Source organism: Sinohyriopsis cumingii, chromosome 7 (assembly GCF_028554795.1).
Source record: "Sinohyriopsis cumingii isolate HCF-2022 chromosome 7, ASM2855479v2, whole genome shotgun sequence".
Classification (NCBI taxonomy): domain Eukaryota; kingdom Metazoa; phylum Mollusca; class Bivalvia; order Unionida; family Unionidae; genus Sinohyriopsis; species Sinohyriopsis cumingii.
Genome location: NC_142967.1, coordinates 67150581 through 67165636, shown reverse-complemented (window position 1 = coordinate 67165636; position 15056 = coordinate 67150581). Strand labels below are relative to the sequence as shown.

Sequence of the window (15056 nt, the reverse complement as noted above, 5' to 3'; positions counted from 1 at the left end):
ATTCGTTTTCCTATATACAATACCACTATCAGTTACAATATCCAAATTGTGTGTATAATCATCATGCAAATAAAAACGTCTTAAATATTGTGGTTTTTATGGGACTTGATGCACAGATTATGCATATTGATACCGTAGCCAGTAAATTATTGAAAAAGAGGATTACTGGTATACACTAGTATGTGATAAGTATATTAGTAATTTAGTTGTTGCTTTCAAACCCGTATATTCACGTCAAGTTTTTATTTGTATTAACAACTGAGACATTGAGGAACACAAGAACAATAGTCATATATATCCTGAGAAATGGACCAATAGTTGTCTAATAGTTGGCTTATTTATTTAGGTCCTTTTCCAGTTACCCTGATCACATTAAGAACAGACCATGTATTCTTAAACATATTTTAAAGCAAGCCGTTTCTAACGAAGGAATTCTTTAAAACAATTATTTTTTTTGATAGTCCGTTCAAGCTTTAATATGCCATATTTTAAGCGGAATCGATTAAAATTAGTGCAAGAAAACAACCTTTGTAATCCCGATTGCTCCTATATTTCCGCTGTATGATGTAGTTGCATGGGCAGCTCCGACCATCCCAGAAAATATGCTACATAATCCCTCCATAGCAATTCCCCTGTTCAAAGCATGCGCTGGCGGAGGTGGAGCGCTGGATAAACGTGCTGCGGCAAAGTAGTCCCCAATAGACTCGATTATGGATGATAAAGTTGCTGCTAAGAACCCAACATATCCCGCTGCGCTCACCGTAGGCCATCCAAAAGGAACTATAATTTTCACACAGAAGATCAAAAGAGAGAAAGAAGAAACTTTTGTCGGATCAGAAGGTCTTCCACACTTTAAAGATGTGGATTGGACACTTACGCATATTCGTTAACGGGTTGAAAATATATTGCGTCAGATAAGGAGACAAATTTATATATAAACTCTTCAGTTACATTTCAGGAATGAAAATGTCTGAAATCGAAACTTACACTATTCAGACTTTCCTTGAAATATATGCCCATACATTAAACGACAATATAAAGATGTGAGAGCACGTTATATAGATGTGCATTATTTGATCTAGAGCAATTGATTATAACGAGTGTGACACCTAAATACTGTATCCTGGTTGAGCTTATTTGTACCAACGCCGTCTTCAATGCCAGCTCAATGTGGTTATTTGACGTTGACCCAACGTCATTTCCTCATTTCCCAATTGGCCCTAAGTCGGGCTATCGTGGCTGGCCAACGTTAGGCCAGCAGTGTGCATTTCTTGAAACAACGTTGATCTGACATAACAATTTTGTCTCAACACATTGACTCTGCTGAGAGCAAATGAGCAAAGTGACACTGTTCCAAAGTTTTTCTTTAGTCAAGATCGGTAGATGCTTTTGACCCAATGGAGAACCAGTGAGTCGAAGGTTGTTTTATGTCATATGCAATGTCAAGTGACATTTTACATGAAATGTGTGGAATGTTCAAAGTAAAGATTCTATCCCGGCCGGTTTAATTCTCAAGAGAACCTGGAATTAAGTAATAAAATATTATTAATTGCTCATTTTATTCTCCGTTAAACTTACATTGTCAGAATAGTTAAATATTTACAATATCGCACTCGCTAGTAACTTCATATTGAACTCACGTGTGCGCAACAATGTATTAGGAATTACTTTGTAAACAAATCGTATACACTCTCGTAGTAGACACTTTACGTTTTGGTTGATTAAATTGGTTTCTGAATGAACTAAGCGAGATGTTTTGTGAACTACCACATACCAGCTGCTTTGGCACATTCCGAGTTAACAATTTTGATATAATGATTTGGATTTAGGCTAGCTATAGACGCCAGACAGGGTCCTTACAAATAACATACAAGTGACAGGGCATATACTGTCTTCTTTAGCTGGTAATAAGAATGGCAAAAAATATACATACAGTTTTACACCCTGAATTTCCTCAAAACGTACTTTCTCAATTATGTAATTCCGAATTACATTAGCCATGTCAAGAGTTCTCAAGCTTGATTACACATTTCGAAATTGTACTGTAATTTCGACTATATTCCAAGTACAATTAAATCATCCTTTCTGCACTCAGAATGAAAAAACATTAAATTCCATAGGGTCTTTTTGATAATTGCAATTGAAAGACTTCATATTTTTCCCGCATTATGATTTCAAATATTCAGTGACAGAGCAGAAACACACTTGCAAATAACACGCTTTTCCCTCGCTGCTGCAATCCGATTTATTATATGTAGAATTTGCAGATAAATCCAGTCCATAATCAAGAAATTTCATAGAATCGACGAAAATACCAACATCTATTCATTCAAGATCAAATGGAAAAGTTGTTGCTAAACGCATTTATTCACAATATGACTCCAAAGTTTAATTTTAAGTAGACAAAAACGCCGTCTTCTGTCGAAAGTTATGTCTAGCGCGCGACTAAGTTCAAATTTCTATGGGAGGAGTTACGTGCGTATTAATAATGTTGTTGTTGTGTAATGATGTATATGCGCTTGTGTACTTAGATTGGAATGCGGTATACATTGAGATACTTTGTTTGGTATAGTGTATTTTTGTTTACATAATTAAGCCTTAGGTAGAATAAGAAAGTGAGCATATTATAAAAGGGATACCGCATTTGTATGGGAAAATATGAATTCGTTTTGTCGGATCGATATACTGAACTCCCAAGGTCGTGCAGTATTTCCATCCGAAAAACTCGTTAGTATTTTCCATTATAAATGCAGTATCGTACAAGTCTTTGTTATATCAAATGACAAAATATTATATGAACTGTCAAAGTTAAATATATCCCAGTCATGACTGAATAAAACCATGTCTTCTGGTTTTAGCTAACAGTTTTGTAATTTCTGTGCCGAATACGATACTCAAATTTGTCAACATAAAAATCCTTAATGAATGAAAAAAAAGTCGTATTACATATACAATAACAAACTATTCCAATAATTAATGAATAAAATACAACAAAACAAATAAATAAATCATCAAATATATTAATGAATAAATAGATAAATAATAGCTACAAATTTATAACGTATATTACCATTCAAACAAGTAGGCTGTTTTGAGTACAGTATCTACAAATCTAGTTTCTTGGGTCGTCACGTGAATTATTTTATTGATAAAGAATATTAACTTGATAAAGTTTCGCCCAAAGTTGGGGAAAATCATATGCTGTATTTAACATCGGCATTACTATCACAAATCATGTGTTTCTCCAACATTGACAATAGAAGAACAGTATGGCTTTAGCCCAGAGTCGTATACCCAAGACCTGTTATGCGTTTATCTGCCAACGTTGGCAGACGATTGGTGTGTTTTGTGCGAAAACAGCTACTCACAAGGGACGGGCCATCGGAACCATGGAGCGTTCTTAAGAACTGCATTGCGGGCATCCGTTCTAGCCATGTAGTTGATATGGTTTGGGTTGGATGGGAAAACATCAGTAACGGTCAGGATATAACATAACAACCACGTGATGCCAATGCTGAGAATAACCTACAAAGAATAAAGGTAATACAATCAAAATCAAGTTAATACATCCGTTTCCGCTCTTTAGCATATCACGTGTTTAAGGTATTTCATGATTAATGGAAGACATCAGTGTCTTTCTTAGGCGAATTTGCCTGATATTTTGTCACAATAATGTATACAAATTTATTACATGGCATTGTCATATTATTAATTATTATGCACCGTGATAATCTAATCCAATTTGATTCCAGTTACGCATCGAATCTTTCACTAATTCTGAAAGTTAAGTTAACGATATATTGATGTGGCTTACCGGAAGAAGTTGAAAGAGTGGATATTTTATCATGTGGCATCCTATTCCTCTCTTCCAAGCGCAAATAGGAACATTTATCGTTCCTAAGTACAGCGAGAATATTGCAATCAGACCCATAGTCCTGAAGAAGAAAAAAATATATATATGTGTGTGTGTGTTTATCTTTGTACACATGTGTGTGTGTGTTGATAATTTAATTATCTTAAACAATATTTAATCTGATATTACAGATGGAAAGTGGGGAGCCGAGTAGTCCAATGAGTTTGCCCTTACAGATCAACGAAATCTCACCTCTATCCACATGGGTTTGTCTCCGGATCCACTAAGTGTATATGTGAGAAAGCTTGTCAGGAGCTTACTGTGGGTCGGTGGTTCTCTCTGGGGTTTAGCGGGGTTCTTCCTCCACCGGATTCTCTGGCCGCCTTGTTTAATCTATTATGTGCCGATAAATGGCGCTAAGTCCAGAACAAGAACAACAACAGAGAGAGAGAGAGAGAGAGAGAGAGAGAGAGAGGTTGTGGGCCTTTATCACTTTGTAAGCTTTAATACATACCAGAGATGTAAGTTCGTAAGAGTGAAGAAGTCTTCAATCGATTGGTAGGGATCAAAAGAAACTGCTCTACATGGTGACGAAATAGATCATCATTAATTTCGTCTTTGACGAGCAGGAATTGCAGAAAACTAGCCAGGACATGTTAAGAAATAGAAATTATCCACTGAACGAAAGGCAAAAGGTTCTCGTCAAACGGTTTTGGTTATCCTGTGACCTTTAATTCTTGGTTTCTGACGGCTTCTTTGACATCATTTGAGAGCTGAGCGCCTCCTTAAAAAAATTATATCGAAAGTTGCTGACACCTTTTTACCGGAGACTGGTTTACACTTCAATGCATGCTCTGGAAGTCCCATCAGCTCTAACATACGCTTAAATACAGAATCAAATTTGATAAATTTCAAACACGCTCGTGGTATATAGCCACTGATTTCTTTCACGGTCTAATTGTTCATCTGATATTATACTGATTTAAATAACGACCAACCATTGTTCCGCAATTGATCTGAGCATAATAATCTCCTCCTCATACATCAGGCTTGATATTTCCTTGAATTGCAATGAAGGCTTTATGAGGAAACAAATACACATCCTCGTCACGCGTTTCTATTTTTCTGTGCGTGCTGGCGTTGAGATTCGTCATGCTGGTACACTAATATTCGACATACTCGTACTCCGTAGTGGAATCGTCGATGAATGCATCATCGTGCAGCCTCAAGTAAATCTCGAATGCATGGTTCTTGTACATTATTGGAAGCGTGTTATAATTACCACATTGTCCTACAAAACTTCCTGCTAAAATCGTGGATTTTACTGGTAATAGTTTGACTTAATGCAGATCCTACGGCGGAGGCTGTTTCGGTGGTTTCAGCTTCTGCGGCTTTGAGAACAATGGGTGAGGATTTAGAGGCAAGATAAGGCAGTGCTGCTCGAATGGATGAAAACAACGTGAATAAAAACCCACCCACGATTTTACGTCACGCAGTGCGTGATGGATTCATGTTTTATACTTTTAGCAGCTACAGCCACTACCAACTTCCGTGGGAGAGGCAACATCATCACACGTACATGGAAAGTTAGAACACTGACGGTTATGAGAAAGTTGAAAGAACTTGCACATGCGTTAGAGAGGTACGACTGGAATATTACTGGTCTCTGCAAAGTGCGCTGGATAACATTTGGTTAAATAACAACATATGAAGGGCATATGCTCTACTTCAGCTGAATAGAGGACAAACACAATCATGGCGTTGGATTTCTTATCCATAAGAACATTGTGAACAGCTTTATAGGTTGCTGCCCAATCTCAAGCAGGCTTATTACCATCCGCCGGAGGACGAATCCCTTCAACATCACATTCATTCAGGCCCATGCACCCACATGGAAATGAGCAGAAAACCAAACCAACAAAGTATCAGATTTGACCTTGAAAACTTTAAAGATCCAAAAGTCACAGAGGCCTTCTAAGCAACCGGTCCTTAACATCTACATTCAACACAGCTGTAAGTAGCACAGGCAGCGAGATCATTGGCAAATATCGTCGAACAAAGAAACCTTGGATCATAACACATGTCCTTGAACTATGTGGCAAAGGAAGAGAACTGAAAAAGAGAAAAAGAGATCCTGAAGGAGCTAGAAGATGCATAGAGATAAACAACATGATCAGGAAAAGCATGAAAAAGGCAAAGGAATTCTGGAGGGAAAGACAATGCTGTGAAACCTAAGACAATCTGAGCAGAAACGTCAGCAAGATGTCACATCAATTGATGAATGATCTCACAACCCATAAACAAGTATTAACAACCGGCATCCAAGATAAATCAGGAAAATGCCTCACAGAAGATCAACAGACCCTCAAGCTATAGACATAATACTGTTCAGAATTGTAAAATCATAAGACCCAATGAAAACTAGCTGTACTAAATTTCCCTCATGCAGAAGAAATTGATGACAACTATGTTCTGCGTGAAGAAGCATAAATTGCAGTTAGGTCATTAAAGAAAGGAACGTCAGCTGGCGTTGACAATATACTAGCAGAACTCATTCAAGCAGGAGGAGAAGTGATAGTCACATTTCTAAGAACAATCTGCAACAAGATGTGGCAGACAGAGAAAAAAAAAAGCCCACCACATGCACACAATCCTTGATCATTGTGCTCCACAAGAAAGGAAACCAAGAGGTCAGCCACCCAAGCAAACTTTTGCGGAAGATAATTCTAAAGAAACTTAAACCTCAAACAGGGAAATTAACTGCTGCAGCAGGCTGCTTCTGACAGGAAGGAGCACCACAGAATAAATCTTCGATCTAAGACTCATTTGCGAGTAAAACCTACAGCATCATCAAAATCTATTTCATATCTTTTTAGATATCAGGAAGGCCTTTGATAGGGTATGGATAGGATATGGATTTTGGCCTTATGGGCAACAATAAGCAAGTGCAACATCAGCTCAAACCTGGTTCTGCTTGTTGAGCACCTCTATGACTAACCCCAGTGACGTTCTTATTAGTGGTAGCAGAGGAGATTTTCAGAACAACAGTTGAAGTCAGACATGGATGTATACTGTCACTTACTGTCAATTACACTCTTCAACAATGGCCTTGAAAGGATCGAAAAGGAACTGTCACCATCAAAGGAATAAAAATCACCAAAAGTAGGTATGCAGACGATATTGATGGTTTAGCGGGAGATAAAAGAAGAACTGCTTGAGCGTCTCGACAGAACAGCTACGGCATACGGTATGGACATTAACGTTGAAATTATAGCTGATGACAAACAACACCAATGCCATTGGCGCTGAAATACAAATCGGTAGACAGAAGCTGGAAACAGTCTCAAGCTTCAAGTGTTTGGGATCAATTATCACAGACGAGATTTCCAAACCAGAACTACTTTACAGGATTACCCAGACAACAGCAGTAATATGAAGGTTGAGACCAATAAGGACAAACACCATCATTGCTCTTGGTTCCAAAATAAAATTGATACGCTCTACTTTCATATCTATTTTTCTGTATATTTGTGAAACATGGACGCTCACATCTGATCTACAAAGATGGAATGAAACCTTCGAAATGAGATGCTACCGCAAATTCTTGGGCTTCTCATACGTTGACCATGTAACCACCAGAGAAGTCCAATGAGCAATCTGACCATACGAAGACCTCTTGACCACTGTCAAAAAAACGCAAACGGGAGTGTTACGGTCATGTCTCAAGATAATCTGGACTGGTAAAAACAATGCACAGTGAGATGGTGCAGAAGAAGAGGCAGACATAAAATGAGGTGGGAAAATAACATTACAGAGTGGACAGGCATGGGGTTTGGAGTTTCCCAAAGGGCAGTAGAGAACACAGAATGAAGGAGAGAATTGGTTGTAAGGTCAAATGTGGTGCCCCAACGACCTCTTGGGTTACGGGATTAATGATGATGATGATGATGATGATGATGATGATGATGATGTTTTTGAGTCGGTGACCGAATTTGGCAACAAAGCTGTTCGCAACTTAGTTGCTTGCGCATCTGAGATGTTCACGCCTTACGCCATTATCAGCCTTTAATCTCTGATCGGCAGTTCGCAGATAACAGTTGATTCCTTCACTGTTGATGTCCACGTTGTTTCCGGACTGATCGGTGAGCCACATGGCAATCTAAGAAATCTCACAGGTGTTCCAGATGGGATAATAAAACAAAAGGGATTAGATCGAATTTGCATGAGTGATCGTGGTGGCACATTAATTACACACCAATTTTTGATAACACATTACCAGTGCCTAAACCATGTAATGAACAGATCTAATTGAAAATATCAAATTAAACTCGATATCCGCCCAATTATGTGATTCTGGAACGAAGGGTAAGATAATTAATTTCGCTTTTAATATTTTCAGCAATGTCCATTAGCTGTAATTTTTCTCGAAGTTTCCATGTCGATATCGGTAATGTTATATCCACCTGGGAAAATCTTGATCGTTTGGCCCAATACAAAAACTGAGTGTTGCTAGAAATCTCATTAAAAAGGCTAATCCATATTTGAACGCGATCTCGTATCTCGCCGTTTAATCTCATTTCAACGGAGTACTGTATCTCACCGTGGAATTAACTGAACGTGAATCGAATAACAGTGAGTATCGCTGGAAAACACCTTAAGTTTAGTGTGATATTAACCGACGAATCGACACCGAAGGCGTTGGACAGCAGAGCTATCACCTAATCAAATCCTCGTACAAAATTTGGTTCCTCTACGTCGTAACAAAAGCACTCTCCAAAATATGATTTAATATTTCTGCCATTTTGTTATCGACTTCCACGCCAACATTAAATGCTTGTTGTTAAGTAATCGGTAATGCTAACCGTTCCATGATCTAAGCTGGATTTTGTAGTAGCGAACACCCGATGCCGTCTTCTCCTCTTTCGTGACATCAGCAGCACTCCTTTTCAGGTCGTCTCTCAGTAAACTTCTCTTCTCCCCTCCTAGCCGCATGTCTAGTCTTCAGTATTAAACGTTTCTACTACTCGCTATCCTCATCCAGATCAGTACGTTCCTGATTTAATCAAGATATCGCCATGGCTACAGCAGCTTCTAAGGGCTTTTCTTTGTCTTTTCTGATTGCCTGACGTTTAATGATGGCAGCTGGTGTTTCAGGCAGACCAAAAGTCCTGCGTGATGTCGACAAGTCTAAGCCATTTAATCAAATATTGTAGTGAGTATGGGTGGTTTGATAACCAACATCAATGGTGGTGACGGCACCGTAATATCAGCCTCTGTGAGCAGCTTAGTTGATTGTACCGGATCGGGTCCAAACACATTTTGAGTGGGAGGTGATGGTTTGTGGTGTTTTGCAATTTTGATGCCGAGAACGTGTGAGTACGATTGACACAATCGCGAAGTTTAAGTATGCTGATACTTTACTATTTATAATCAGGATTGATTTTGAACAGGTTATAAAATCTCCTCGGCTAAAAAATATTTTCCTAGTTCGATGACCCTGGTCGAAGTTTCCGGTGCAGCTTTGATCTGATCCTCTCGCTGTTCCACGAAATCCGTCAGGTTTTACAGTCGTCTTGTTTGTTGAGCAGCACCGATATCCTGCCTCAGTGGCAGGTTAAGATACTCCTAAGCGACATCGTGCCGAAACACCTACTTACCCACGTTATCCTCGATGACCTTTTGACGTAACGCAACGAAATCCGTTGCTCGAAAAATTGTCTGTGCAAGTCATCACGCTGGCGTTTACTGTTGTTGTTTTCAAACTACATGGTATTATACCGACGTGGAATATAAACCAAATGAGACGGACGTTATACTTTCTGCGTCGCGATTTAACGTCATAAAAGCATGTGGACTTCCAGATGTCTGCGCGGAATAACACACTTTGAAGCCTTTGGCCATGATGTCCCTGCAATGGTCACTAGCAATCGCATGCACGTTTCTGTTATCTAAAGCAGAAAAAAGAACAAAACATCCAACATTCAGCCCGATGTAATTAGGTATGTAGTAATGATACTGCTTGAAGTAAATACTGTTGCAACGCTTGTTTTGCGACAACAAAAAATACTCGCGAGTTTTGATCATATTTTCTCGATTAATTTTAATATCGTCATCACAATACTTTTGTATGTGTCAGAATCCAGTTCATTCGCAGGCTGAATCGCGTCCCGCTCGAAACTAGTGAAAATGCTCTCTTGCCAATTATCGATACAGTCAATGGGATCCATGCATAAACACTTTTTCCAGAGACTCATTCAACTTGGAAAGTCTTCTGTATTTCTCCTGGTGAGGGCTGAGTGTAATAATGATCACGCAGTCATAATGAAGCATGTTGGTCAGCAGCATTTACATCAGCATATTAGTTTTACCTCAGCCTTTGGGAACCAGTATCATGTAATGGCAATCCGACATAAACAAAATAATGTTGATGATATTTCGTCTTCGTCTTGGTACTGAAATTAATGAAATTAATTTTTAAACAAATCATGTCCCACACTGATTTTGGGCACGTTGATCATGACTGGCTCAAGTTGTATAGCTGTCGTGCAGGAGGAGCTGTAGAAGAAATTCAATCGCACCGGCGACTTCATGCAGGGAAACTTGAATATGAGCGGTCACGGCATCACCAATTTGAAAGATATTCCTTATCCACCACCAGATGTCAATGCCACACGATAGTCACACGTCTCAGCTGGCTCAAACTAAATTATCTCTGTCCGGCGGAATGATGACGGCCAATCTCAACATGAGTGAAAAGGGTTTATATAGATCTGCCTCTCCTGTTTGATCTTCTCAGACCGTGACGGCGACGGATTTCGAGTTGTGACTAGCTGGAAAATATGATAAAAGAGGTGGAACAGTATCCGGCGATGTCTATGTCACTGGCACGTTCTCCTTGGCAGTTACACGCGATTTTAATATGACCTCACCGTCGTCTGGAACTACTTCTCAAAATTCATGGCGTGTGGGAGTGTATACGGGATTAAACACAAGAGCGCCAATGACTTACCATTTTGGAATATGGGCCGTTTTATTTGGATCGATAGAGAAGAAGCAAGGAAATTACACGCCGATCGTGATTCAAAATGTACAAGGCCTGCACGTGAACAACGCCTCATATATTTGACTGGTGGATATCAACAACACCAAATGTAGCCTTTGCAGAACGACATGGAAAGATGTAAATATACAGACTTCCCACCACACGTTATCTCGTATTCGCAGTCTGAGGAACTAGATTATCTTCTACTGGAGGACCGCTCGCTGGAAGTCTTACCCGGGCGGCAGGAGCCAAATTTGTGGTGACGGATTATTAGCCACCAACGAGTTAGCCACGAAAATGTAGTTGGACAGGAGTCGTGTCCGAAACACCAATGGACATATCCCAACGATCACTAGAAATATGGGAAATCGGTGTGGCGTGATCGTATCAGCGTTGTCTAAATTTCAAAGTGAAAAGCATCGCCCTGATGATTTATACAATTTTTTAGAGATAACACCATAAACGAAGCGTGGATCCATGACATATCACTGCAAGCTACTGCAAGTATGCTTGAGTATTTTATCAAACTCAGTCAGTTCACAGAAATAAACACAGGTTTAAGTTTTCCAACGCTTTATCGAGTAAGCATTCATGCAGTAAAACTAAGTGAAGCAAAATATAAAAGTTCAGTGTTGAGAAGTGTAGGACATTACTGTCAGAGCATCTGCTGACTTGAAGTGGTATTTCAGAGTTTAGTAGAATCAGGAATATAAAGATTACTGGCCGATCGGTGGTCGATTTTAATCACATCAACGAGCATTTACCTGACGAAGACCGACGTGATCTTGAATCGTATTAATGCTATTATCATCGAAAAGTCTATGATCACTGGCGATCGTATTGCATTATTGACCTTTATTAGAAATTGCTGCATCCGTGACTGCAAGCGGAATTGTTTCTGTGGGAGTTACATCCAATCCATTGATTCTGATTTTATCTGGAGCAGAATTAGCTCTAAAAAGCGATGGTCAAACAAATGAAGCCCGCCCTGGAAGCCCCCCCCCCCCCATATAATACAGAGCAGGACTTGTTTGTGTATTATCTTGTACTCAGTAAAGTCTGGTCGTATATGAGAGGAGCCCAATTTGATTCACGAGCTGAACACCACAGAAGATATTCTCATGGATATGGTACCCATGACTTTAAACCGATTTGAAAAGGTGTACTATAAAAAGAGTTTAACTCCAGCAAAAATATAAAAGAGTGTCTGAACACCAAGGCGTATCATGCGCACATGAACACGTGATACAGCTTGACTGATTACGTAGCGATAATTTTCATGAGGAAAGAGATAATGTTGCTGCAGAGTCATCAACTTAAACGGTACATACGCCATAATAGTTTTTTTCAGCATAAATTAGGTCGAGCTCATAATAACCCAACGCCCAATCGTCGTGAAGGAGAAGGAAGAATGTTACGCCAGAGGTGCCATGGTGGGAAACAAAGTTTTCAGCGGCCACACTCTGGCTCATCTACATCATCACTTCTGTGTCCAGACCCCGCTGAAATAACTTGAGCAACTTTGACTCATCTGCAATGCCGTAGTCTTATGTCGTAGTCTTTTCAGGAGTCGTCCGTGCCTAAAACAGTACAAGTCCGATGGCGTGAGGCACTTGGGTATAACGGTCCAAGTCACGATGATGAAATTTGATGTCATACCACGGTGTGAAATTCAGCTGACCATTAGAGCATTTACTAAATAGTGCATTGATTAGCAGACCCTTAGATGTGACAGGAGATACAGCCTGACCTGATAACACCTGTGGGCGATAATACTCTGGCATCACTACCACGTGTCTTGCCAAGAGACATTTCAACATAACCAGCACAATATGATGATCCACATTAATGTATCTATAGGGGTAATAGCGAAAACGTGGAATAGCATCATCGATACAGATGTGACTTCCTACGACAGGACCTCGCAGTCGATCCCTACAGACAACGTTACGAGGGAAAATTTCTTATCCTGCGATATAGGTATGGACAGCGCCGGAGGCTGCAAAGTCTTCCCTGTCTGTATCCGTGTCCAAGAAGCTAATTGTTTAATTAATACTGAATTGATATCGCCAAAACGACAATATCCCATCGAGCTCTGATCCGCCCAACGTTGTTTCCATAGGCTTATGCCATTCCGCACACGTTTGCTTGGCTTTGTACCGTGCAATAAATTCATTCAGTTTATGATGTAACTCTTTCTCATCAATGATTCTTTTTAAACAGTCATTCTCTACTATATAAAAATGTCTTCCTATCGTAGTGAAGACATGTTCAACAGAGTTTACTGCAGTGTTGACAGCAGCCACGATGACGACGAAGAGGTCTCTATCAAAGACATTCTCTAACATAGTCCAGATATATTAGATAAAGCCATCGCGACAGTGCTTAGAAATAATGTATCTGTCACGTTAATACAAACTGCAACGAGAGCTGTAGGAGTAGCGAAGACCCTTAGAGTCATTTAAGACAAGGACCTTATTCGGAAACATTATGTGAGACGTATGAAATCATACTACTTTTAAGAAACTCTTAAAATGATCAGTCTTAACATAGATATAGACATAGCCGACGATATTTCCCACAGCAAGATCGATCACACCCGATATCTTTATTTGTAAACATTGAAAGTCGTAAAATTCTAAAAGAAGCCATCACAAACATGTATTATCTTCATACTGACATCACTGTAACACATACACTCACCAAAGTGGTTGGCATAGGAACAGATCTCCTGCTTCTTACAACGGAGCAGCAAAAATAACAATACGACCATGGACCGATCAACATCGCCTCCGATAAAAGTCTGCTGATGAATCATAGCGTCTCCTGCATGACTCATTATCCCATACATTGTGTATCCATGTGAAGGTGAATACACCCAGCGTTAAGACGTCTGTGTGTGTGTTGTAGTTGTAGTTTTATTATTTTTTTTTTGCCTCTCCTCAAACAAAAGCTATGTCGTGGTCAACAAAGTTGTCTGGAAAAACTTTTTTGCAAACCCTTACCAGCAGCCTTTTTAATCTTTGTTATGTAGCTGGACAATATTAGTGTATATTTCTTAATCTTGATATTTTGGTTTTTTCGTTTCTTCTCATAATAATACTGGATTGCTCTGATGTTCTTACCACCACAGTTATGACACATATATAATCGTCGACGTACACCAACTCCACATCCCAGATATGGCTGATGTCCTAAGCTTGCTGACATAACAATCGCGTTTTACTGAGTACCGTAAACACCTCTGCAGGTTTTGTCACATCTCTACGTGATGATCTGAAACAACTACTGACATCGGGACGACATTTTTTTCATTAGGCTATATAACAAACAATAAAAGAAAAGGAAGATTAAGAGCAATTAGAGATACATTACAAATTTTATATAATATATAATATATAAGATAAAAAGCTTATCTTAGACGTGGAAAGTGTGAACCCAGATTTCATTTTGCGGAACGAACGTATCAGTAAATTAGAAAAGAACTGATTATGCATAATGCAGCGACGATATACTGCCATATTGTTTGAGTAGTTGCAGAAAAGGCTTTATCACAAAGGAACATTTTAACAACTTGAAGACACGTAAAACAAACATAAGAAATGACAATGAATAAAGGTTCTTAAAAAAAGCATAAAGTAACAGAATTGGAACAAAAAATTACCAAATTTTAACATCTGTAATAATTAAGTATATATATATATATATATATATAGAGAGAGAGAGAGAGAGAGAGAGAGAGAGAGAAGTTTTAAGACCCTGAATTGAATGACATCCACGGATGGGCAAGAAAACACATAGAAAGTAAAATTCCTACAGGCGGTGGATTTCACAGATTATCGACTTTGGACAAATAACATTGGCAACATGGAACGAATTCAAGACAATTTTCAGAAACTCATCTCACAAAGTATTATAACAATAATGCATCTGTTTTTGTTAATTGTGCGCTGACATATTTAGATCCATCTGCTCTCTGTGCGATCCTGTTGTAAACCCGTTTTACCTTTATCATTGATATTTCCTAATTTAGATTATACGTCATGCAAAATATATCTGAATAACAAAATGAATAAAACAATTAATGTAGACGTGACCTGTCTGGACTGGACTAGTATGCATGAAATCAGGAAAAAAAGGAAAAATGACAAAGTGCTACAA

At 39.0% G+C, this 15056-nt stretch overlaps 1 protein-coding gene across 2 annotated transcripts in view; it reads right to left on the bottom strand.

Annotated features, from left to right (window-relative positions):
- Window positions 1–15056, bottom strand: part of LOC149795450 (solute carrier family 23 member 2-like) — a 73190-nt gene that overhangs the window by 5416 nt on the left and 52718 nt on the right. For both annotated transcript variants that reach the window (XM_089965236.1, XM_089965237.1), the window contains 3 exons: window positions 3815–3935; window positions 3369–3525; window positions 527–780 (listed from right to left, as the gene is read on the bottom strand). In XM_089965236.1, the coding sequence (XP_089821362.1) occupies window positions 527–780; window positions 3369–3525; window positions 3815–3935 (532 nt within the window). The remainder of the gene's footprint in view (window positions 1–526; window positions 781–3368; window positions 3526–3814; window positions 3936–15056) is intronic.